Raw genomic sequence first — 25,573 nt, 5'->3', positions numbered from 1 at the left:
TTTTTATTATTCAGAAAACCTATATATTAAGGGCAAATAGAAGTAACCATAACAATGTAATGACACTGTTGGACTTTAAAAGTCACATGCTGGACTCTTCTTTGAACCAATCTCTAGGTATAGTAGTTTAAGAATGAATATAAGCATTATGGAATTAAGTTCATCAGAATACAAAATGACATTTTTGGGGGAAAATGTTTTGCCACTGAATACATAGGAGTTTGATTACTTACCCTGAAATTTTGGACTGAGTGTCCAACTCTGAGAAGCAAAACCACCAAACATATGGTGGTGATCATCAACAATAACAATAATTGTTGGTCCTTTATCAATTATCTTTCCAAGCAGCATTGAGAAACTTTCTCCATGGGTAGTTGTGGAAAACAAGAACCTATAAGATATATAAACCATATATTTATGTATATTACTATACCTTCCACTTTGCAAACTAGAAATAACTTTGCAATTTGATACATTAAAACATACTCATGTAAAAAAAAATAAATACAAAGAGGAAACTGACAGAACAACATCCCCATGTTCTAAGAGTTGACTAAATCTATGTATTTTTTACTGTTAAATCAAAGATCCAGGATTTGATTCCTAATATAAATAACAAATTAATTCATAGCAGATTGTGGTTCTCTGTCTTCATTTGGTTGCAATGGCCACAATCAGCAAAGCAAAAAATCAAATTTACCACTCATTTTTTTTAATTTCAATCTCCCACCACTAACATAATTAACTTAAAGATGATTATAATTGAAAACTGTTTTTTAATCGTTTACATTGTTCCATCCTTTCTGTTAATTTCTTCTTAAAATGTGATGTTGAATGAATTTAAAATGACTACAACTGATATATAAATTTCAAACTATCGTAAAAAATTTTTATAAACAGTTGTTTTATTCTTAAAAGCAACATCATTCCAACCAGGAAAACTTTAAAAAAATTAAAAAAAGAAAGAAATTTAATGAAGGAATATTTTTACAATTCAATTTTCTCCAAACATAAAAAAAATAATGAAAAATTCTACATAACAAAACCTCTAGAAAGAATCTAGTATTTTTATGAATACTGTTAAACTCATAATGTGTATTGAGCTAAGAAAGAAACAGACAAAAAATGTATCTTATACTGTGGCAAATTCAGTCAGTATTAAATTGGTGTACCTGTGTCTAACAACACACCACAAATATATGAAACAGCTATCTGGAACAATTTCAGATAGTTCCCAGTTTGATAATAAGTTGTGAAACACATTAAAAAAATTACTTCTTTTAATTTCAGCATTTGTGTTTGTATAAGACTGATGACTGTCGATTATACAGCTTTTCTCAAATCTGCCATTTTATTATGTAACACATTTAGTGCCACAGATTTACATGCAGTATCTTTTATCTTATTCACTGGTGGCTCCATATAAACATCTAATATACTACTTTAATGTTTTGACTGCTTTGTTTTCCTAAATTTTCAGTTGCAGTATTTAGTTAAGAATGGTTACTTGTAACATAAATATTCTTTTTATAAGTCTAAAATACGAGAAAAACATGTTCCAGTTTTTATGAGATTTATAATTTTTAGGTTATACTGAACATGTTAAGCTTTAAAAAAGGTTTACTTTAGATCAAATAGTAAGAAACTTTTTTTACAGATATTTAGACCATTATTGAAAAAAAAAAAGGAAAAAGGACCATATATTATAATTAAATTAATACAAATTGAATATTGATTTTATATTAAAACATATTTACGAATAAAGTAAAAACTTTAGTTATTATCTATAATTAACAATGTGTACATGGCAGCCTTGAAAAGAAAACTTCTTGAAGCTCTTGTACTCATATTTGGTCTACATAGTTCCATCATCAGAAAACATGTTTTTCTTCTTACATTATAAAATAATTTACATTTTAAACAAATATATAATGAAATTTGGAGAAGACCAACTTCAAAGTGGGTTTTTTCATATAAATTTAAACATCCTACCATCATTTAACCACTCTTTGATACATTTTTGCACACTTTTCTATTCAACAATAATTTTTTTAATCTCTTATGTACTCTCAAGTATGTGTCTTACATATTCCAGTAATAGTTTAGCTGTAAAACGCAGTATAAAAAGGGAAACCAGACTAAGAGGCCATGAATAAAAATAAAATTATTATATTTTCCCAAAGATATTGTTCTTTTTGTTGAAACTAAGATGACAGGAAAATTAATAATTTTATGGCATCACTGCTACTGTATAAGAATATCAATCTGAAAATAAACAACTAAAAAAGTAAATGAAATACTAGAGAAATTGGAAAAATGTTGTCAGTGTCAAAATGATGTTTGTACTGATCATATGTTTTGTTGTCAAGGCAGACATGCCAGTTTACTTATGATATATATTACATTTGTTATTGTTTAAAATCACAGCATGTGATTTTTTTAACCCTCTCCAAAAAAAAGTCTGTTCTGAAAGGGTTAAACAAGATTAGTAGGCATTAAATCCTGAAATGTGACATATTTCAACACCAAAGAAATATTGCATCTGGGTCATTATTTTTTCTTGCACGGTTCTGACTTTATGGGCCAAGTTTTACAAGTTATTTACCTAGGACATAGAACTGGGTTAAAATCAGATAGGTAGAAGAGCACTAGAAGTCTTTTACAATCATGAGAACTAGATCTGCCCTCTTAAACAGTAATGTTTCACTAAATGAGATCTGATCAAAAAATCTGATGGCATAATGTTGCCACCAAAATTTTGTCAAGCTGAATGATGCATTCATATGTGGCTGGACAGAGGTTGATATTGGACTCTACAATAAATGAGCCATCTGTCATGAGTTCCATGCTCATCTGGTTTGCTTTCTACGTACATCAATCTTATGAATGCATATTGTTTGTCATGATCATTGCGTTCAAAAAAAAAAGTGAATTTGCATAAAGTTTGACAACAAATTGGTGAAATTACCAAAGACATATTTTAAGTTAGGAGAGGAGTCATTTAAGTGTCATATAAGTCTATATGTGATATGCAAGTTTATAAACGGGATAAATGTATTAATGATGACAGAGAAAGTGCTGAGTGATGGATGGGGAGACAGACCTTTAATTATCAAAACTAGAATCCATTAAACTTATATGTGCTGATGATCTGGAAAGTCACTGAATCTATACTTGTAAGATATCTGAACTTAAATATTAATTCTGGTCCAGTTCAGTCAATTCTTAAAATTATTTTAGGCTTGAGGTATGTAGTAGTTCCAAGCCTGTGGCAAAACTGCTCTCAGCTGACCAGAAATAGGTCTGTCTTTCAGAAAATAGTGATCTGGTGAGTTAAACCTACACCGGTTTTTTTTATTATCGACAGACCGGTGTAGCCGGTCTGTCGATAATAGTGACCTGTTTGAGTCCATTGAAAACAATTAAAGATTTTTAATAACTACCGTTATTGGTGATAAATTGTAAGTAGATATAATCCAAAATACAGCTCAGCCTTCAGAGTAGGACATCACATCCAGACCTGAAAAAAATATGATATAGCTGCAACAATGTCAAGAAGATGCTGATTATTTGTTTCAATAAGGAAATCATACATCATTAATGTTTTTCAAGAGGTTATATTCACCTTGTCAGTATCACTGCCAAATTTTGTGGCATTTGAGGGATATGATTTGTTGCAAGCAGCTAGCAATGCATTAGAGCAGTGAGTGGCAATTGGAATATAACAAATATACACTCATGAATCACACCTTGAGCAATTTCTTGCAAAGCATCACATTCCGCAGGTTCAACAGCCATACTTTTGCCAGATCTCACATCCTGCGATTTATTTTTAACATAAACTGTTGTATCAACTAAAATCATACAGAAGTCCACATTACTATACATATTTTGGTGAAAATAAAAAAAAATTTCTGTTTTAATTCAAGTGATGAAAAAAAAAATCAGGGCCTTTTTCTAAGTCCAAGTATTTTAGAAGTTTTAAAAATAATATTCTTAATACACTGATTTCTAAATTTCTCTGTTAGATAGGTTTTTAATTAGCAAGGATCTGGTTAAAAAATCTTATATTAAATTGCAAAATAAATTTGTACTTGCCTCCATTCACGCTGGTAGTCTTGAGGTAACAGAAAATTGAGGTGCAATATATGAGCTGGTTCTAATACTGAATGATTATTTCTACCAAGAGCTTCTGGATTCATTAACAGTGGCAGCATACCTATCTCATCTTCTTCATCTAAACCAAACAATATTCCCAACTCTACACGATGCAAAGTAGCCACTACCCCACAACTATGTAACCACTGTTCAAGTTTTTCCATTGGTATCTAAAAAGATAAATTTAATTATAAAACTAATCGACTATACAAAATATATTAATAATATTTTTTAAATTATAACAATGGGAAAATATTAACAAGTGTTAATATAACACTTGTTATATTAACTATAACAATAGTTAAAATATTAACTATGAGTTTTAATGAAATAGAAATAGAATTTAATATCAGCTGTTTTGAAGAAGATTCCATTCTTTTAGCTGGGAAGCAAGCATTTTAGACTGCTTTTTTGGATAACTTTAAACCTCATATGAGATTGTTAAGATTTTCTTGAGTCAGTAAATGAGGTTCAGATGAACTGCTTTGTTCAAATCTGTATCACCATAATCTTTTCTTTTTCTTCCTTACTTCCATCAGACACTGAGATCTCTTCATCTAGTTACATGTTCTGGAGGCTTTGGTATGGGCAATTCTTCGCATTGTGGAACTGTTCTCATTAAAGATTGCAAATTAGGGTACACCACTGTGTTTTGATTTTGACATAATCCCTTTAATGTTTCTAAGTAGAGATAACAGTCAGAAGAGTGATTTTTGGGTTCCCTCCAAATCATAGGGATAGCAAATGGCATGTGGTGTGTGCCATTTTCCATGCAGTGAGAAGCCTTGAACACAATAAACAACAGATATGTGGGGTCCAGACCCTTGTTTGGTCCCCGACTTTACACCCAGAATAAAGTTCATAACATTTTTTTACTAATGGAGTAGGTTTCGTCTTTGGTTCTTGAGCGTAACTTCACCAAATACATAACAAAAATTGTTAGGATAATTTAAACAAACTAACAACTAATTAAAAGAAATAAAGTTGTAAATATGTAATACACAATAATTCAAATACACAGAGCACTCACAATGATGTGTTTATGGGTTCACTACTATCTCACAAACGGCATTGTTCTGATGAATGTGTGCTACACTAGAACACTTCTGTATATGTCTACACACCTCTGAACTTGCACAACAACAGCAACGCTACTCTTTGATTTGGTTCCATCATATTTACAATGCTCTAGGAGCTTTTACTTAACAGTGGACAAATGGATGAAAAAACATTTTAAAATATTTAAAAAAATTAAAATAACAAAAAAGTGATGGAGAAATTCTGAATACATATTTGAAAACAGGATAAAAACTGAATCAAATACACCTACTGATACTCGTGAGACAAAAATCATGTTGACCAGTGTTATCAACCATTTTACAGATTTTTACACAAACTTATTAATAATAAAGTTAAAAAAAATTACAGATACAATATTATCTTATTTATGAATTTAAAAAAAAGAAATGCTAAGAAAAAAAATTAGAAAACTCTGAATTTAATACACTTGTTAAAAGTATAAATAAATATATGCACTCAAATAATTTTCATTAACACATTAAATGTAGTTTATACCATAATTATTTACTTGTTTACAATGTTTGTGGATTTAGTTTACTATTATTCTATTTATTTATATTTTTAATTCTTAATATAGACTTTAACCACTTCTATTTTTTAATTCTATGATTTTATTTATTTGTAATGCTACTCTTATCAAAGTTTTACCACAGTTTCCCTTGATATATCCAGGCAGTTCCTTTTGTTACCTGCCATAAAGCATATCTACTCATAGATGTATGAGAGGTCATCTCTAAAGTAAAATCAGTTTCATTGTAAAAAAATTTATTCTGAAAAGTTTATAAATATTTTTTATTTCTCTTAAACTACATACCTTATACTACTTCTCTATATAATCGTCACATGAATTAAGACATTTATCATAGCGATACACCAGCTTCGATGTATCTTCTTTGTATTCTTCTACTGCAAGTCCATTTAGCCACTGATTAACAGCATTTTTAAGTTCATAATCACCTGCAAATTGCTTACCACTCAAAAATTCTTTTAATTTTCCAAACAAATGGAATCAGAAAGAGCTAAGTCCGGACTATATGGTGGGTGATCGTAAATTTCCCATCCAAATGTTTTCGGTAAATCACGTGTTGGACCTGCAACACATGGATGTGCATTGGATTGTGCAGCAGGATGACACTGTCAGTCAGCCACCCACGTCGCCGATTTTGAATGGTGCACCGTACGTAGAGTTTTGCAATAGGCTTCTGCATTTATAGTTGTTCCACATGGCATGAAATCAATCAGCAGTATGCCAAACTGATCCCAGAAGACCGTGGCCTTCAGTTTGTATCTAAATGGCTGTGGCTTGACCTTTATTGGTCTGGTTGGTGATTGAGGATGACGCCATTCACTTTACTGCCATTTCCTCTCTGATGTGTAATACAAAATCCATGTTTCATTCCCGGTAACAATTGAATTATGGAACTCATCACCTTTTCCTGTGTAGAACATCAAAAATTCCGAAGCAGATCCCATTTGGATTTTTTGTGATGTTTCATTAAGACATGCGGCACCCAACATGCACAAACCTTTCTGAAGTCTAAATGATCATGAACAATGCAACCAATAATAGCTCTTGAAACATCAGGAAAAAGTAGGGCTAGGTCGGAAATTGTTGAGCAACGATCTTTTCTGATTTCATCATCAACGTGTTTCAACAAGTCCTCAGTGATTATTGAGAGCCTTCCCAAATGTTCTTCATCATGCACATTAATTCTGTTATTTTTAAAACTTTCACACCACTTTTGGATGTTTCTTTCATTCATTACATTAACACCATACACAGCAACCAACTGCCAATGAATTTCAGTCGGCTTAACATTTTGATGGTTTAAAAAACCTATGACCACGTATTTCATAGATGACAGCAACATCGATTTTCCTATTCATTTTATAATGTAATAACTCACATGTAATCAAAGATATTACAATGGGATAACTTATACACAACAATTCAGTGTGTACATTACTAGCATGGCCATGAACAACACAGGTTCGCCACCAACCTTACGGAGCAAACTTTCCCAGCAGTCTACTTTAGAGATATCCCTTGTAGATATGATAATCTGTTTAATGGATTGATAAGAATAAAATATTTATTTACCACAAACTTCCTCTTAAAGCAGCATTAAATCCTCTGATAAACATACAAATGATATAATTAAACACTTTCCTTGCTTTCTTCAACCTACAAACAATACTTCTTAACACTCCTTTCTCTCAACTTAAAACTCAAATACTTCACAGACCAGGGTTAAGCTACTTTCTGGACACAAATATTTTACAATCTTTGGCATCAGTTGAAAACGATTTATTTTTCTCATTACAGTAGATTAAATCTATTTTCCTGCAGTCTTGTAGCACTGAGAGGTGAGGTTTTCTACTTTGGCATTTTGTAGTTGCATACATGTGTGCTAAACAATTTTTGTTATGCATTACCAGTGGCAGTTTATTTTTTTTGAGAGAGGATTTAATCAATTTATAAATACCATATTAAGGGATTATAATGCTAAACTTATTAAATGTGTAGTATATTTAGCCAAGCAGCAAATTATTTCAATTGCTTGCTCTGATTTCATATTTATTTTGTTACAGATTATTTCATTGTTATTAATTTATAAAAATAATTATCTTTTTTATAATGCTTGTACATCTTTGAATCTTTGGAAATGTTTTTTTTAAATTTATAATAAAAGTTTACTATTCTGAACTAAAAGTCCTAAATCACTACTATGATAAAACCATTATTACAAATTTTTTTTGTAGAGCTCAAATATACAGAAAAAAAATGAGAACTAAAAATAACTATCAAAATAAAACTACTAGGCCTACTCTACAAATGAATTATTGTATAAAAATGTAGCACACTGTTAACATACAACATAAATTTTTTTAGGGGCAAAAACGCTTTCCTGTTATCATTGCCAGGGTAAAAAAGATAACAAAAAAGCACCCCTTTTAGGTATTAAAATACAGATAAAACTAAGATGAAAACTAATTTAAGAGTAGAATTAAAACCAGAATAATAAAAGAAACATAACCATTCGAATAAAATATACAACAAGAATAACAAAATAAAATCAAAGTTATTATGGTTGCTTAAAATTAAATTTTATGTAGTATATTGATTCTTCTTAGAAGTAACAATACCCAGTCTTATTCACATTCTAATTATTTCCTAGGATGAGATGCATGTCTCTCGGTAATTTGAATTTGCGACGTACACAACATATACTATCCACTATACATCCACTAGGATGTAGTGCACAGTCAAGTGACAGTTACATTACATGCACACTGATACGTTTTCTGCTGACATCAGGTATCCATGAGAAGCTCTGGTATGCCCTAATCGTAATCGGCACAGGACCACTTCCTCTTGGTCAATTTTTCTACATGAAGAGTCACATGGTAGCATCATATCTTTGATGTCAGAGTTTATTATCCACTGTAGCAGTCCAGTCACCTTGCTATCTTCTTCAAGGAGTACATTTAATAGAATTAATAAAATCTCTATTAGTAACTAGAGTGTAAAAGACACATGAATTTTTAACAGCAGAATCCGCACATTCATTATCCAGGATTTCCATATGGCTAGAGATCCAGCAGAAATTTACTTGTGTTGTGACGATTCAACTCAGCAAATGTATTATGAGTTTTGGTGACAGTAGGATTTCTGAAATACAAATCCTCTAAAGCTTAGAGAGCACTATATGAATCGCTACAGATAAAGATGTGACGATATTTTGATTTAATGATATTCAAGACCATTTTGATGGTGTACAGTTCAGCATTGTAGATACTTGTAATACCAGTTAGACCAAACACATACGTTCTATCATTTACAACAATATCCGTCCAACAATGTCCATCCAACAGTATCATTCTGCTTCGACCAATCTGCGTATACTATTATGTTTAGGTTTGTCTTGGATAGAAAATGGTAAAATGTTTGCTGAAAGACGAGAGGAGTTTAATTTTTTTTATTGTATATGGTGAAGTCATAATTAAAATTTATGGGGTCAAGTTTCCATAGAGTTTATGAACAAAGATAGGTTGGGAAAATAGGTGTCAAAATTTAAAACGTTCATTAAATGCCGGATACAGACACCCGTTATTGGTGCTGTATTATGTGGACGGTACTCATGTTGTTGGAAATGGGGGTTTGCAAGGACTGCTTTAAAAACCGGGTGATTTAGTTGTCCTTTAAGATGAGCAGAGTAAAATTCTAGTAGCTGGTTCTGTCTAGCCCAAAGTGATGGCTTACCACAAGTATGCTTGCAACAGGGCTTGGCTCTAACCAGGGCCTGTTCCTTCATCTTGACCAGTGGCAAGACGAAGGAAGGAATGGAGTACAGCATCCAGCATCTTGAGCACAGTATAACACGTTGACGAGTAGACAATAGACAATACAACCATAATCCAAATGGGATTGAACTAACAAATAAAAATGTAACATACATGTTCGGTCAGCAGTGTATTTGTTCAGCAGTGTTAGTGAATAAATGCAGAAAAACTTTTACATTGTTTATTGAAAATTCAGTAAAATAAGATCATACTGTTTGTCATTATCATTGTCATTGTCAGAGCTTTTAATTATTTTTTTTAATTATTATTATTATTAATAATAATTCAATAAAAAATCTAAAACTTTTTCTGTATTTATTCACTAACACTAATAAAATACATGCCGTTAACAGCAATGTAAAGTGATTGAAAGAAAAAGATGTATAAAACGTTTAAAAATTTATATATATTCATAATATAAAAAAATTGATAAAACCTAATGAGAAAAAGGTATTTTTTTAAGTCAAGCATAAAACCACCTATTATTCATAACTGATAGGGGGGATAAAACTCCCTACTATTATTATATATGACCAAAACAAAATATTAAGGAAAAAATTATTTTTGTTAAGAGAATTTATCAGCATCGGAATCCTACACAATAATGTCGCTGCTTTCAAATTCTGCTTAAAAATAGTCTTACATTCTTATTCTCATTATTGTTTTAATTTTACTAACTTATTATTACTCTAAATTTTCAAAGCTTAATAGGTTCTTTATTGTTTCAACTGTCAAAAATGTTCAGATTATCTTTTGACCTTTTCAATAATTTTGGATCAAAGACAACAGGATACTTTCTCGTAATAGGCAAAAAGAAATTTGTACGATAGCTAACAGGAATAGCTTTTTTATTTCTTATTTTAAATATGATGCAGTTATATTAATATTTGATAAAACTGTCATTTTTTACAAACCCCTTTCACGTGATTGATTAAGATGTTTTGTAATAAGTGTGAAGAATTTATAAAAATATCAATGTTTTGGAAAATTAAAGTTTAATGGATCTAATACTATTATCTAACATGTATAACACCATACAAATGTGTAATTTAATAAGTAGGAGAATAGAGATATAATTATATAAAATTAATAAAAAATAAAATAACAATAAAATCATTCTGCATACTTTGTGATCCACGTACTATTTTTTTACAGATTTTTTAATTTATCCTTATTTCAAGACATGATATGGTATATGTAAAAAAAAAAGAGGCACATATAATGATTAAAAATATTATGATAATAATAATAGTAATAATATCACTTTAATGATAACGTAAATAAAATCAATATAGGGCCTGGCATGTTGGTTGACAGGTAAACTGCATGTTGATAAGTAATAATCGGTTGACTATAATAATGGTAAATATGGTAATTATTATAAGGGAAAATTACTTTTGATGAATAATTAATAAAATATAGTTATTTAAATACAACAGAAAAAAACAAGTGTGTGTGTGTGTATGCACACACATGTGCACTTGTATGTGTGTGGAATGCTAACATGGAGATATAATAACATATGATTACTTAAATAGGACTGGAATTTCAATATATTTATTAAAAACGTAATTTTATTAAAAATAAAACTCAATTTATTAAAATTAGTTAAAAAATAACTCCAAACTGCTTTTTTTCTTATGTCTCTAATGAGTAATTTACTTTCACAGAGATATGATTCTTTAAAAAAAAATTTTTTACAATAATTAATTTAAAACAATGTAATTAAATTTTAAATTGTTAAAACTGATGTTTACTAGTGAACTAAAATGGATTATTCTGTCGTAAAAATGTATTACAACTAACAGGTAGATAATTAAATTATTATTTTACTATAGTATTTACATATTTTAAAATGTATATTAAAATTTCTGAATAATATAAATAAATTTTTCCTTAAGCCCTTAAATTGAAATATATAAAAAAGAATAGTTTTATATTATCTATATACTTAAAACTTATATTCTACACAAAAATTTTATTTATTCTTAATATTTTCTAAAGGTAATCTTATTTTTATATAATTTACATAGCAATTAATATCTGTTAGGAGCAAAACAGACAAAGCTTAATTCAGGAGTGAGATGTAGATGTAATCTGTCCTTAATGCTTCTCAACTTTGTATCAGAGGAACAAAGGAATCAAAGAGAAGATTTATGAACAACGTAAAAATTGAAAATAACCAACTAATAGAATTATGATTTGCTGATGCCATTGTAATAGGTTAATAGTAATTTGATTAATAGAACAGTCTAATACTTGTGTGGTATTATCTATTGTTAATATCTTAATTATATTTTATCACCTTTAGTTTATTTTTCTTTGTAAAACTGAATGGAATTCTTTTTTGGAGGGGGTTGCTCATTATTTCACTGCATATACACTAAGCTTAGCCATTGGGAATATATAAAAGAGATTCTGTAGTGTATGAAACTGCCATGCCTTTCCAGCATTGAACCTGAAACCTTTTGGAAAAAAAATTGAGACAGTACCATTCCATCTCAGAGGTTGACGAATTAATTTGTCATTGAGATTACAAGGGTGATTAAATGATTGTCTTCACTTTTGCCGTAACACACCTTCAAGGTTGTCACACTGCCTTCTGTGTACATGAGCTTAGAGCTGGTACAACTACAGTCACACAAGTGAAATTTGATCCTGATCACATCATTTACCTCCTGGCTGTTATAGTGTAAACATGTCTGCTCCGCTAGCAGTTTGCACCACAGTGAGCATAAGCAGTGATCCAATTTCTCTGGTCAGAGGATATGAAAGTGGCTGAAATCCACTGTAGACTTTTATTACAATACACAGGGACAGTACTTTATCAAGTAAAAATGTTTATTTGTGGACAGAGAAGTTTCAAAATGGCCAAACAATTGTAATGCACAAAGCAGGACGCCCGTCAACCTCCACCGTAAATAAGATTCAGCAAGACCAAGAGATAGTTCTGGTCGAATAGATGAGTTATCATTGATGAGGTAGGGTCTTCTGTGAACATCAGTCATGGTTCTAGCCATCAAATCATCCACAACATGCTCGGCTTCCATACAGTGTGTGCGATGGAACCAATACAGCTTACTGCAGAACACAAGCTCAAACAAGTTGACATCTGCCAATGCTTACTTGATGCTGCAACAAGGAAGACTATTTTTGAGCAAAATAGTCACTGGTGTTGAAACATGGCTTCATCACTATGAACCAGAATCGAAATGCCAGTGTATACAGTGGAAACATTCAATATCTCTGACGAAGAAAAAATTCAAGACTGGGCCATCTGTAGAGAAGGTTATGGCAACAGAGTTTTCAGATTCAATAGGGCCTATACTGGAAGACTTCATAGAGAAGGGGATTACGAATTATAGTGAAATCTTGGAAAACAAGCTAAAATCAGCAATACGCAAGAAATGCAGAGATCTATTGTTGAAGAAAGAGTTGTTAAATAACAATGTCTGCCCATACACGGCTCGCCACACTATTCAAATCATCAAGTAGTTGAATTATGAGGTACTGGAACACCCTCCCTACAGCTCAAATTTTGCTCTATTCAATTTTCATCAGTTTGGGCTGTTCAAAGTTGTTATGTCATATAACATATTTTACATTAAAAAAAATATTTGAAGTAATTTTCAAAAAAGTATGTTCAGATTTTGAAATGTGTCATCATTTTGTAATTGACAGCCAATGAGGAGAGGTGATCATATAAAAATATCTTCTTAAGAAATTTTGTCTTAAATATAAATTTTTCTGTATATTAAAAAAAAATTGATCTACATTAACTCTTCACTGCACAATATTTAAACAATATGAATAAAGACAAGTAAATAAAATGTCAAATGATAAGTTAAAACAATACCAATGTAAACAATGTGATTCAAAATTAATCAATAACCTGCAGAATTACACTAGTTGACAAAATACTATTAGTAATAGCAGGCAAGCAGTATTAATCAATATAACAGTATTTTTCAATATTTTATTCTATGTGGCATTTCAAATATTTTTATTTTGAAAATAAATGTTTCTACAATTATTTAAATAAATGGAACAAAGCAATTCATATATATATACATAAAATTTCACAATCCATATTTGAAATAATATAACAGCCATAATAAATAAGCATTGTATAACAATTGCAGCATACAAGAAATCCGTATGTACATTAATTATGTTTAAATTAAAAGAACCTTATGTTTACTTAAATGAATTTCTTAGTGCATTTCTTAGAGCAAATAAAATATAACTTCTTTTTTTATACAGAAAATAAGTTCTTATAAGCTGCTCAGAGTGTTCTTTTTAAAATTCACATGTGTCAACATTGTCTTTTGGTAGAAAACTGTTACAACAAAATTTGGCCTCATGACTTATTTCAATGATAATTTTATGGGCTGAAATTTTTGTATGAAATATCTTCTTTGATTTATTCACAAAGAATGTAATTTCTAATAAAAAATTTTTCCCAGTTTTCTAGTGACCCACACAAAATGATTGATTTCCTTTATATCAATCAAGTCACCTTTTTCAAATACATGTTATTCAAAATAAATAGAGGTTTTTACATCAGTTTTTTTTTAATAATACCCCTTTCTTGTTGACAGTAAAAAGTAATAAATGCCCTGTCTTCTAATGGAAGACATGTAGGATGGGAAATGCCATATAGACATGTAGGATAAGACAGAAGCATTTGATTCTCTCTTAGGTACCCTTAAGTATATAAGAAACAAACAAGAACAAAAATCCAGATGCAACTATTCCCAAAAAAAAGCAGCATTCTGCTCAATTTTTTCCAGATACTGTCCCTAAGTCCCCAAATTAGGAGGAAGCAGACACTGACCCCTTACTTGCAATTTAATTTGCAAGTTTAGTGTTAGCTGTTTATGGGTTAATAGTGGAAACTTGTCTACAGGAGCTTAATCTTGCAGTCATGTAAAAATTTCATGAAACACATTATACAGAATGTACAGAAAAGAATTTCAGGGCTTTAAAGCTGTTCATTACCTTTTAACTTTGATTTACAGTAATGTATCACAAATAAAAAGAAAGAATAACCACTCTTGAAAAAATGAAAGTTTTTCTTTGCAAGTGCAAGTGAGAGCATCTTTCATCATGCAGCACACATCCAACTGATAGCAGAGTTCATTCATATTCTGGAATGAACCAGCATATCTGTAGTAGTGGAAACGATAGCTGTTTCAACCCTGAGCTTCAAATTGGGTAGATGACTATGTAGTAAAGGCACATATACAATATCCTTTATAAAACCCTTGAAGGTAAAACATCACATGGAGTCAGATTGGGTAGCCACAGAGGCCACCATAAACCAGTTTTGTCATTGGGTCCATACCAACCAACCCAGCAGTTGGGGAAAATTTCATACAACCATCCAGTAAAGTGTGATGCCAGTGAGGAAGTGCACCATCTTGTTGCTTAATAAAATTCTCTGGCACCTTGCAGTTGAGAAAAGTGATGTAGACAGCACATCCAAATAAATAATTCCTGCAACACTTGGTTCAGAGAAAAAGAACAACCTGTAAACTTGCTGTTAAAATATTACACAGAAAACGTTTAATTTTAGGGAGTCCTTTTGCGCTGTTACAATTAATGGGGATTTTCTGATTCCCAGACATGGATATTATGTGCATTAACATTTCCGCTAACATGACATGTCAACTCATCACTAAACACAAAAGAAAAACTTAATCTAAAAAAAAAGAAAAAAATAATTAAGCAGACAATGCATCCACTTTATTGAACAATACAAAAATTTATATATACCAGAACAAATACAGAGAGTGTCCCATAAGTTTTCATACATATAATACATAATTAGTATAATAATAATAATAACTGGGTAACCAAAGGCGAAACATTGAAAAAAGCAAAAAGATAAGTGAAGCACCGAGAAGATAAATTCAAACGGAAGTAAGGAGGGTAATAGAAACACAAGATGAGGGCTGACAAGAGAGAGAACCTTTTGACCAGAATCAGATCAAGACCAAGGAGCAAACAAAGTAGCTGCAAATATCATTTAAAATAAGGGAGAAGCATACATTATGCATACATGGTATGATGATACATTTCATGGTATGATGAACTATTGAGGATAAGGGACTCTAATCACAGCAGCATGAGATATGACATCATGCAACTCATATCAAAGACTGTTACTGATCAAGGTAAAATAGAATAACCACTTCTAACAGATACTCAATAGAGTACATAATACAGGACATAGCAATAAACACGGAGCTGTTGGAAATAATAGAGATCAATGATCTATGTATGCAGCTGCTCAGATGGTCAACCAAATACAAGAGAAAAAAAATAGAGAAAGCAGCAAGACAAGAAGAAATGAAGAAGCAGACATGAGAGGTAGAAAGAAGAATGACACATCCAGGAAAGAAACCACCATGGATGAGGTGTTTGAATGGAAGAATCAAGAAATTCAGGAAAGAATTGTCCCAACTAGATGAAAATGAAATTAAGGATAAAATACATAATACAAGATTGAGAGAGCAAATATTGAAACTGAAGAAATAGTATGGAATTAACAACGTAGCAGACCGTACTACTGTTATAGAGACTATCAAGCAGCAAATATCTGCAAAAGCGCCAAAAATATTAAGATATAGAGAGTATGTTTTGGATTGACAATATGGTTTTCCAAGAGAACCCTAAGCAGTTTTACAGGAAAATAAATGGAGAGAACAATGGGAAGATGCCATATACGTGAGGAAAAGATAACATTTTGGGCTGACATTTGGGAAAGAGAAATTCATCACAAAGCCAGTGTAGCATGGATTGAAGATAAGGAATATCGTAACCACAGTCTCAAGACCATATAAAACAAGGATGAACTAAATGGAACTCATTCATTTCAAATTTCACTCATATAAATAAACAATTTTCAAGTAAACAGCTGAAGATTGGAACAATGCATACAGAAACAAAAGGCCTCACTGTAGCAATTTAAAATTTAAAAAATAAATAAGAACCAAGAATTAGAGAATAAATACACAGAAAAAATGGAGGACGATGTGATAAAAATGACATCAATGTAGAACCAACTGAAAACCAATCTATATATAACAAATGGATGAAGTGCATTATATTACCAAAAACTGAATATACAGGCAGGACAATATAAACAAATTAAACAATATCCATTACAAAAAAGCATAAGCAGATAACTGAAAATAGTACAAGAAAGTACCAAGGTAAAAAAGAATTACTTTACAACTTTATTGGACATTCACACTGTTGTCGGATATACAACTGCATTTGAAACAGAATACAATCATCACATTCACAGTATGGTACCGTGCAGATAAATGTAACATATAAACAAGAAGAATTAGGGAATAATTTTACTCCAATACTGTTCACATCAACTATCTAAGATTTTACACTGAAAAAATATTGAATGACGATTATTTTTTATCAAAACCTTACTCTTAAATCACAATTTTACTTTTATTTACTTCCTTTACAAATATCAGGATTATTCCAATTATTAGTTTCAGAAAGGTAGATGAATTTATAGCTTATGAAATATGCCAAGCCTGTCTGGATTCAAACCCAGAACCTTCCTTCCAAGCATAGACAGTAATGCTTGGCCACAGACACAACTTTTTTTATAGTAATAATAATAACAATAATTCTGGCCTTCTCCTTTCTTCTTGTGTTATCAACAGTGAAAATAATAAATTGGAGTAACTGATACAACGAACAAACATAGTTGAGAAATAGATTTTGTTAATAATAAAACAATTTCAAACACTAAATTACAGCATAACAAGTTCCAACATCACTCAACAATTTAAACAAATAAATAAATACAGAGGGATCTGTTAACAAAATGAGAAAAATCATTTCTAACTACATACTTTATTTATTTATTTTCTCAAAATAAATAAGTCAAGAGTATTTCACATTGAATAAATAAACACCATTTTCATACGTTTATATAATCTTATCTTTGAAGCTTACAGCTGCTCTGCATATTCTCCTCACATTATTATGATGTTTGTAAATCCAAATGAATAAATTAAGTGATAGTTTCTTAACAGAAAAAGAGAAAAGATTAAATTTTCCATTTTTCTCAATAATAATAAAATAGTAATATATATCAATTGAACGAAAAAAAATAAAACTATATATACATATATAAAAAATGTTTGCTCTGTATGTATATATAAATAAAGCAAACTTTCTGTGATAAATTTAATATAATGTTTTTTACTTCCTTGTATAAAGTAAAGTAAGTATTGTGAAAAATTTCAGTTTTCTGATTTCTATGGAAATATTCATTTTGACTATTTTTGGCATGACGTCTGCATGAACGTACATACGTACGTATGTATCTCATTGACTCAAAAACGATTACGTAGAATGTTGAAATTTTGTATTTAGGGCTGTTATAACATCTAGTTATACACCTCCTCTTTTGAGTGCAATTGATTGAACCAAAAGTGTCCAAAAAAGCCCAAAATCCAAACAATTTGAATTTTAGACTTTTTTTTTAATTGCAGTAATAAACCCTCATTGAGAGCTTTGAATGATATACCATAAGTGGTACTTATTTCCATTGGTTCCAGAGTTATAGCCAAATCAAATTCTAATTAATGAAATATTTGGATTTTACAAGGGCACAGCACATCGGTTCGAATTCGACTACATTTTTTTTTAACTTTTTTCTTTAATTTAAATATATTGACTTATTAATTATAACCGCTGATTGTAAAAAAAATTACAATAAATAATAATTCAATAAAAAGAAAAGCAAAAATACCAGAAGTTATTGATGAGTGATAAGTATTTAAAAACATTTTAATTTAATAAATTTAAAAAAACACATTATATTATTTAATGTTACTTAAAATTAAAAAAAAAAAAAAATGTTTAAAAAATCCCTAAACTCTATTTTAATAATCCTTATTTATTTATTATTCCTTATAAATCACTTGTTTTTTCTCTAACCAAAGTAACTTGCAGTTTAAATCTAATGTTTACATTTTGATCAATAATAATCCTCTTTAATGAAATTTTCTATATTCAGTACCATTAAGTGTTACAAACAGGAGTACCTTGACATCTAAAAAATGTCAAAACAAGCCTATCCTATATCAGCAAGTCATCATTTTCATCACCTTCTTCAAAAACGATTTTCTGCATAGTAAAACTAGCATGCCAAAACAAGTCTTTCATCACTTTAATTGTAACCAGGTTCCAAGCTTTTTCAAGAAATATGGACAACATCATAAGGTTAAATGTTATTTCATCATTTTCTTTTTCATCAATGACATGACAGACAGTTAAATATATGATTAATGGTTCATGAAAAGTTGAATGGTGCTAAAAAGATTTAACAATTCTGAACAGAGGAAAACACCTGAATTGTGACTTGAAAAATGGATTACACATCACAATGGATCAAGCGTTGGTATGCTCATTACGAGAAAACTTTTGGTCAAAAAATCAAATTAGTGGAATTACGTCATCTTGCTTATTCACCTGACTAAGCCCCTCTCTTCTTTTTCTGTTTAGCTTTAGGAACCACCACAAGGTATTACTTCAGAGGATGAATGAGGATGATATGTATGAATGTAAATGAAGTGTAGTCATGTACAGTTTCAGGTTGGCCATTCCTGAGGTATGTGGTTAATTGAAACCCAACCACCAAAGAAAACTGGTATCTACGACCTAGTATTCAAATCAGTACAAAAGTAAACTGCCTTTACTAGAATTTGAACCTTAAAACTTTCGACTTCGAAATCAGCTGGTTTGCAATGACATGTTCACCACCACACTGTGATTTCTGTCTACTTCCAAAATTAAAAAAAAAAAAACGATTTTCTGTTATCACTGATATCCAGCATAATAAAATGGAGCTCAAGAGTGTTCTGGTAAACAGTTCCAGCTCTTTCCAGAAATTGGAACACCAATTGAGCCAGTGTATTGACATACAAGGAAAGTACTTTGAAATAAGTTATAGCCAATAATAAATAGTTGTAAATGTAGGGTTTTTACAAGCCCATTCCGTGAATTAAAAACTGTCACACCTTAAATTATAATTATTTGTAAGAAAATATTGAAAATAAACAAACACACTAATATATTTTTTCCAATAATTTCTTATGAGAAAGTAGTAATGTGTTTTCAACTACACATCTGATAAATATAAACTACTATAATCAACAAAAGCTCAAATATAATAAATTTAAATCAATATAAAAATTAATTAAAAAATAAATTTTAATAGAATATTTATCAACTTTAAAATTAAAATTAAATAATAAATATTTAAAAACATTAAAAAGTATGATGATAAAATACAGCAACACATCAAACCACAAAAATATACATATATATATATATATATATATATTCATAATTTAAAGATTATATATTTTCAAGTAAAAAATGCCAGGAAATTAAAAAAAAAGTAAGTATAATAAAGATAAATAATGTTATAACCATAATACATAACAAATGGGGGCAAAATTATTTCATTTATGAACAAAAGTTTTATGTATAAGACAAAAGTATACATAAAACAAAAGTTTTATGTATAAATTGAACGCCTCATAACTACAGCTGAAATTACTTAATAAATTTGGAAAAGTATAATAAGTGTGCACTCATGCAAGTTTATGAAAAAAAATTATCATAACATATATAATTCAAAATTGTAGTAAGAAAATTGTAAAAAGTACATAATACAAGGTCCGTTTGTAAAGTAACCTCCATTTGGTTATAAATAAAACACAGTTGTAGGTAAATACATTTTATTATATACATCTTTCCTCTACTTTTCAAAATAATTACCATTTAAATTTAGGCACTTATTGTACCTTGTCACTAACTTAGAAATTCTGACTGCCAAAAAATCTCCCGCCTGTTCCTTACTTATGAAACTTACAGTAGCTAACTCTTTCATCACTACCTTGAACAAACAGTGTTGGAAATTTGTGAGAATTCATTGGAAAGTTCCGAGATGGTAAAATGTAGATTTTCACGCACTTTGGCATTAATCTTTTGAACCAGTTCATGACTGACCACAGATGAAGGCCACTCCTTTCTTTGTCATGCACTTTTCTTCATTCACTTTTGAATGAACAAACCTAATCATGTACAACTCCTTCATTCATAATCGTTGGTCTATACACAGTGCAAAGTTCCTGATGAATATCTGCCGCTGAATAGTGTTTTGCTATGAGAAATCTTATAACAGCACATCCTTTATAATTCACAGGGTTTTCTATTGCAGCACACATTTTAACAAGCCACAGAAAATCAACAAACGATCGCATGACCTTGCTACTGCCACGGCTGGATGCCGACTGGTTTTTGTACAGACGTGCAGAGGAGGTGCACGTCTGTACAAAAACGGTAGTGCTAACCCCACTCTTTCCATGTAGTTTGCCCTCGAATATTACTACAGAGACATTTCTGGAATGAAATTAGAATACTAAAAAATGAAAAAGGGTTGTGAACAATTTCAGTATAACTTTTTAATCTAACACTGCATACATAAACTAAAAAAATGAATTTACTCATCGTAATTAAAGCTTAACAAACATAACTTACCAGTGGACTATCTTCTTGCTTTAAGTCACGGCACCAATCGTTAGCAATTGCCAGAATATTTTCATTATTAACACTTTCAATAACTTTTCCATGCCAACTCAGGAACTCTCGTGTTTTTCTTCTTTCCACACCTTTTAAATATGACTGTAGGAGATCAGCCACATACTGAAATAATGAAAAAATTGTAGAAATTGCTGTACAGACAAGCTATTCCTTAGGCAAATAAAAAAAATTATTTTTTTTTAAAAGCGCTGATAATGAAAGCCATAGCATGGCTTTCATTTTTCATGGTTTCATGGTACACCAATATATAATACGAAAGGTAAAGTCATTAGATGGGTGGAATATATTGAAGAGTTATACGGAGAAAATGAATTAGAAAATGGTGTTATAGAGGAAGAAGAGGAAGTTGAGGAGGATGAAATGGGAGAAACAATACTGAGATCTGAATTAAGAGAGCATTAAAAGATTTAAATGGCAGAAAGGCTCCTGAAGTAGACGGAATACCTGTAGAATTATGGCGCAATACAGGTGAGGAAGCCATTGATAGATTATACAAACTGGTGTGTAATATTTATGAAAAAGGGGAAGTTTCGTCAAGACTTCAAAAAAGTGTTATAGTCATGATACCAAAGAAAGCAAGAGCAGATAAATGTGAAGAATACAGAACAATTAGCTTAACTAGCCATGCATCAAAAATCTTAACTATTATTCTGTACAGAAGAATTGAGAGGAGAGTGGAAGAAGTGTCAGGGGAAGACCAGTTTGGTTTCAGGAAAAGTATAGGGACAAGGGAGGCAATTTTAGAGCTCAGATTAATAGTAGAAGTAAGATTAAGAAAAGCAAACCAACATACTTGACATTTATAGACCTAGAAAAAGCATGCAATAATGTAGACTGGAATAGTCTACATTTAAAAAATTAGGGTTCAAATACAGAGATAGAATAACAGAGCTAGAATACAGAGATAGAATACAGAGATTGCTAACATTTACAGGAACCGAACAGCAACAGTAATAATTGAAGAACATAAGAAAGAAGCCGTAATAAGAAAGGGAGTCCGACAAGGATGTTCCCTATCGCCTTACTTTTTAATCTTTATGTAGAACTAGCAGTCAATGATGTTAAAGAACAATTTAGATTCGGAGTAACAGTACAAGGTGAAAAGATAAAGATGCTACGATTTGCTGATGTTGTAGTAATTCTAGCTGAGAGTAAAAAGGATTTAAAAGGAACAATGAACGGCATGGATGAATTCCTTTGCAAGAACTACCACATGAAAATAAACAAGAACAAAATGAAAGTAATGAAATGTAGTAGAAATAACGAAGATGGATCACTGAATGTAAAAAGTAGGAAGAGAAAAGATTATGGAGGTAGAAGAATTTTGTTATTTGGGAAGTACAATTACTAAAGATGGACGAAGCAGGTGCGATATAAGATGCCAATTAGCACAGGCGAAACGAGCTTTCAGTCAGAAATATAATTTGCTTACATCAAAAATTAATTTAAACGTCAAGAAAAGATTTTTGAAAGTATGTTTGGAGTGTCGCTTTATATGAAAGTGAAACTTGGACGATCGGAGTACCTAAGAAGAAAAGATTAGAAGCTTTTAAAATGTGGTGCTACAGGAGAATGTTAAAAATCAGATGGGTGGATAAAGTGACAAATGAAAAGTTCTTGCGGCAAATCGATGAAGAAAGAAGCATTTGGAAAAATATAGTTACAAGAAGTGACAGACTTGTAGGCCACATATTAAGGCATCCTAGAATACTCACCTTAATATTGGAGGGACAGATAGAAGGAAAAAATTGTGCAGGCAGGCAACGTTTGCATACGTAAAACAAATTGTTAGGGATGTAGGATGTTATATATTGAAATGAAACAACTAGCACTAGATAGGGAATCTTGGAGAGCTGCATCAAACCAGTCAAAAGACTGAAGACAAAAAAAAAATATGGAGTGTACAAAGAATATATATTCAGGGTATTAATTTAATTCTACAGAGATTTCATTATTTTTTTAAATCATTTAATAAAAATTTTCTTCAAGCATTTTCAAGCAAGACAAATGCATGCCGTATTTACACTAAATAATTACAATCATTGGCCATAAAAGTGTCAAGTCCAATAATTTGTTCATTTTTATAAAAAAATATTGTAATAATAAAATACCTAAAGATACTCAAATTAAATGTAAGAATAAAACTGATAAATTTTTTTACTTTTTGTTATATAGGTGTGGCAGTGAATCAGGCGATTTGGTATACAGTCCAATCTACACCAGATACAGTCTACCTTTGTATCTGTGATAAATCGTAGATCCATCACAATGGTATATCTATACGATCTATCATTCATGTTGAATACAGATACAGTCATGGAGTGATGGGGCACTGTGATTTTGCTGTTAAGGAATACTGAAAAACAAAGCTATGTGACTGAGTGGCAAGTCTTTCTAACTCATTTAAAATACTGCTCTTAGCTGGTGTTCGCACATCATAAAAAAAAAACATGGGTTAAATACTTTGAGTAAACAGGGTTCACAGTAAAAAAGAACTGGAAGTTATAAATGTAAGAATGACAGAAAATTTTGCAAGAGTGAAGACTGCTTTACTATACTCAGTTGACATTTTGGCATATACTTCTGATCACAGTGGATGATTTCTGACCAAAGGATTTTACAAGATCTCCAGTACCATCCATGTAACATCCAGATTGTGCATGCACTGACTGTTTATCAAACAAACTGACTTGTTTTCTGTCATCAGTAATAGAACATGATAAATGTTAATCCCAAGACCTTTTAAACAATCTTTTGTTGATTGCGAGACTCATTTACACCTCCTAGGCTTCGTTAATTAATTGGCAATGCTGCAAAATGTGATGGGTAACCTACACACAGCTACTGGAATGTATGGAATGAAATGTGACCATCTTCAGCATGTTATTTTAAAATATTTTTTAAATATTTAAATACAATATAATAGTACTTCTAAACAGTTTAAAAATGACTTCTGTTCAATTACAATAGCAGTAACAGCTTATTAGCAGTTTTGCTAAACATCAAATGAGTTTCACCATCATACGCAATTTAAGAGATAATTACTTAATTTTTAGAATAAAACTGAATAATTTTAATGGATAATAACAATACTGACTTCCAAGTTTAATTTCTAAATTAAGCTATAAAAATAAAATTCAACAAATATGAGAATTATAAATATAACAAAACTATTTTTAGTTTTGAATGAAATAAAAGTAAGTAAAAAAGTGATTCACAAGGAAATTAAAATGTAAGATTGGTCTCAAGCCAAAATTTCTTTTGGCACTATTTTAGATCTGTCACAGTTAATTACAATGAATACACTGTTAATGACTACACCAGGAATTCACACCAACACATACAGTAAAAATTCAGACAACTTTTAACATTAATTGATCTATCAATATTTGTAACATTGTTTTTCTCATTAGTATCATCTGTTCCAGATTGTGCTAAGATATAACTGGAATTAAGAAAATAAATTTTACATGTTTTATATATTTAATAAATCTCAGCAGCTGGTGACTTTAGCAACTGACAAATTATATTAATGGGTAAATAGGAAATAGTTAAGTCAAAGAAATATCTGCTGGAACAAACATGTAATATATGCGATAAAAACAATTAAGTCAGTGTTTTTTAACAATTTCAATGGAACTGACATAATGTCATTTAAACTGAGTTTAAATTACCTTACTCCATTTCAAAGATAAAAGAATCTAAAAATTAAAAAATATTTTTATATTTTAATTCTATAATATTTATGTAATGATCATCAAACTTGATTACAGCATACTGTTTATTACAGCAAATGAGTACTACTGACCGAGTAGCACTAACTGTATAACGTAAGGTTTATTTTCATGTTACTAGTTGCAATTAATATTTTTCTGTTTTGAAGGAATTCTTTTTTATAATTATAAACAACATTTAATAAAAAATAATGTATGCATTATGAACGGTGAGCACACAGTTAAATGTGTACAAATGATGGAAAAATCAACATGAGTGTAACTACTGGATGCTCTTGATATAACTTGTGTACTTTCTCAAAATATGACAAAAAATGTCTGAAATAAAATAGCACATTACACATATATTGTTATATATCTTCTGAAAGAGTGATTTATCTAGTTACTGCATATGTAAGTACGCATAAATATGTATGTAGTATTTTACTATGAACAAAATGAAACCACCTTAATTTGAATATAACTTCTAACAATAGAAGAAATTATTTTACAGCACATTTTATTTCCTTAAATAAGAAAATTTTTTTCTTGTTGATTATATTAAAAAAAAATTGGATTTAATTTATTTTTGCAGTTGTATAATATTTGTTCAAGAAATATTT

At 30.3% G+C, this 25,573-nt stretch overlaps 1 protein-coding gene across 1 annotated transcript in view; it reads right to left on the bottom strand.

Moving 5' to 3' along the window:
* Positions 1-25,573, bottom strand: part of LOC142326427 (MTOR-associated protein MEAK7) — a 104,070-nt gene that overhangs the window by 29,493 nt on the left and 49,004 nt on the right. The window contains exons 3-5 of the mRNA XM_075368923.1: positions 21,175-21,339; positions 4,099-4,328; positions 234-391 (exon numbers count right to left, since the gene is read on the bottom strand). Of these exons, the coding sequence (XP_075225038.1) occupies positions 234-391; positions 4,099-4,328; positions 21,175-21,339 (553 nt within the window). The remainder of the gene's footprint in view (positions 1-233; positions 392-4,098; positions 4,329-21,174; positions 21,340-25,573) is intronic.

The sequence above is a fragment of the Lycorma delicatula genome, chromosome 1, assembly GCF_047948215.1.
Source record: "Lycorma delicatula isolate Av1 chromosome 1, ASM4794821v1, whole genome shotgun sequence".
In the NCBI taxonomy this organism is placed as follows: Eukaryota; Metazoa; Arthropoda; class Insecta; order Hemiptera; family Fulgoridae; genus Lycorma; species Lycorma delicatula.
This window is presented reverse-complemented; position numbering and strand designations above follow the sequence as displayed.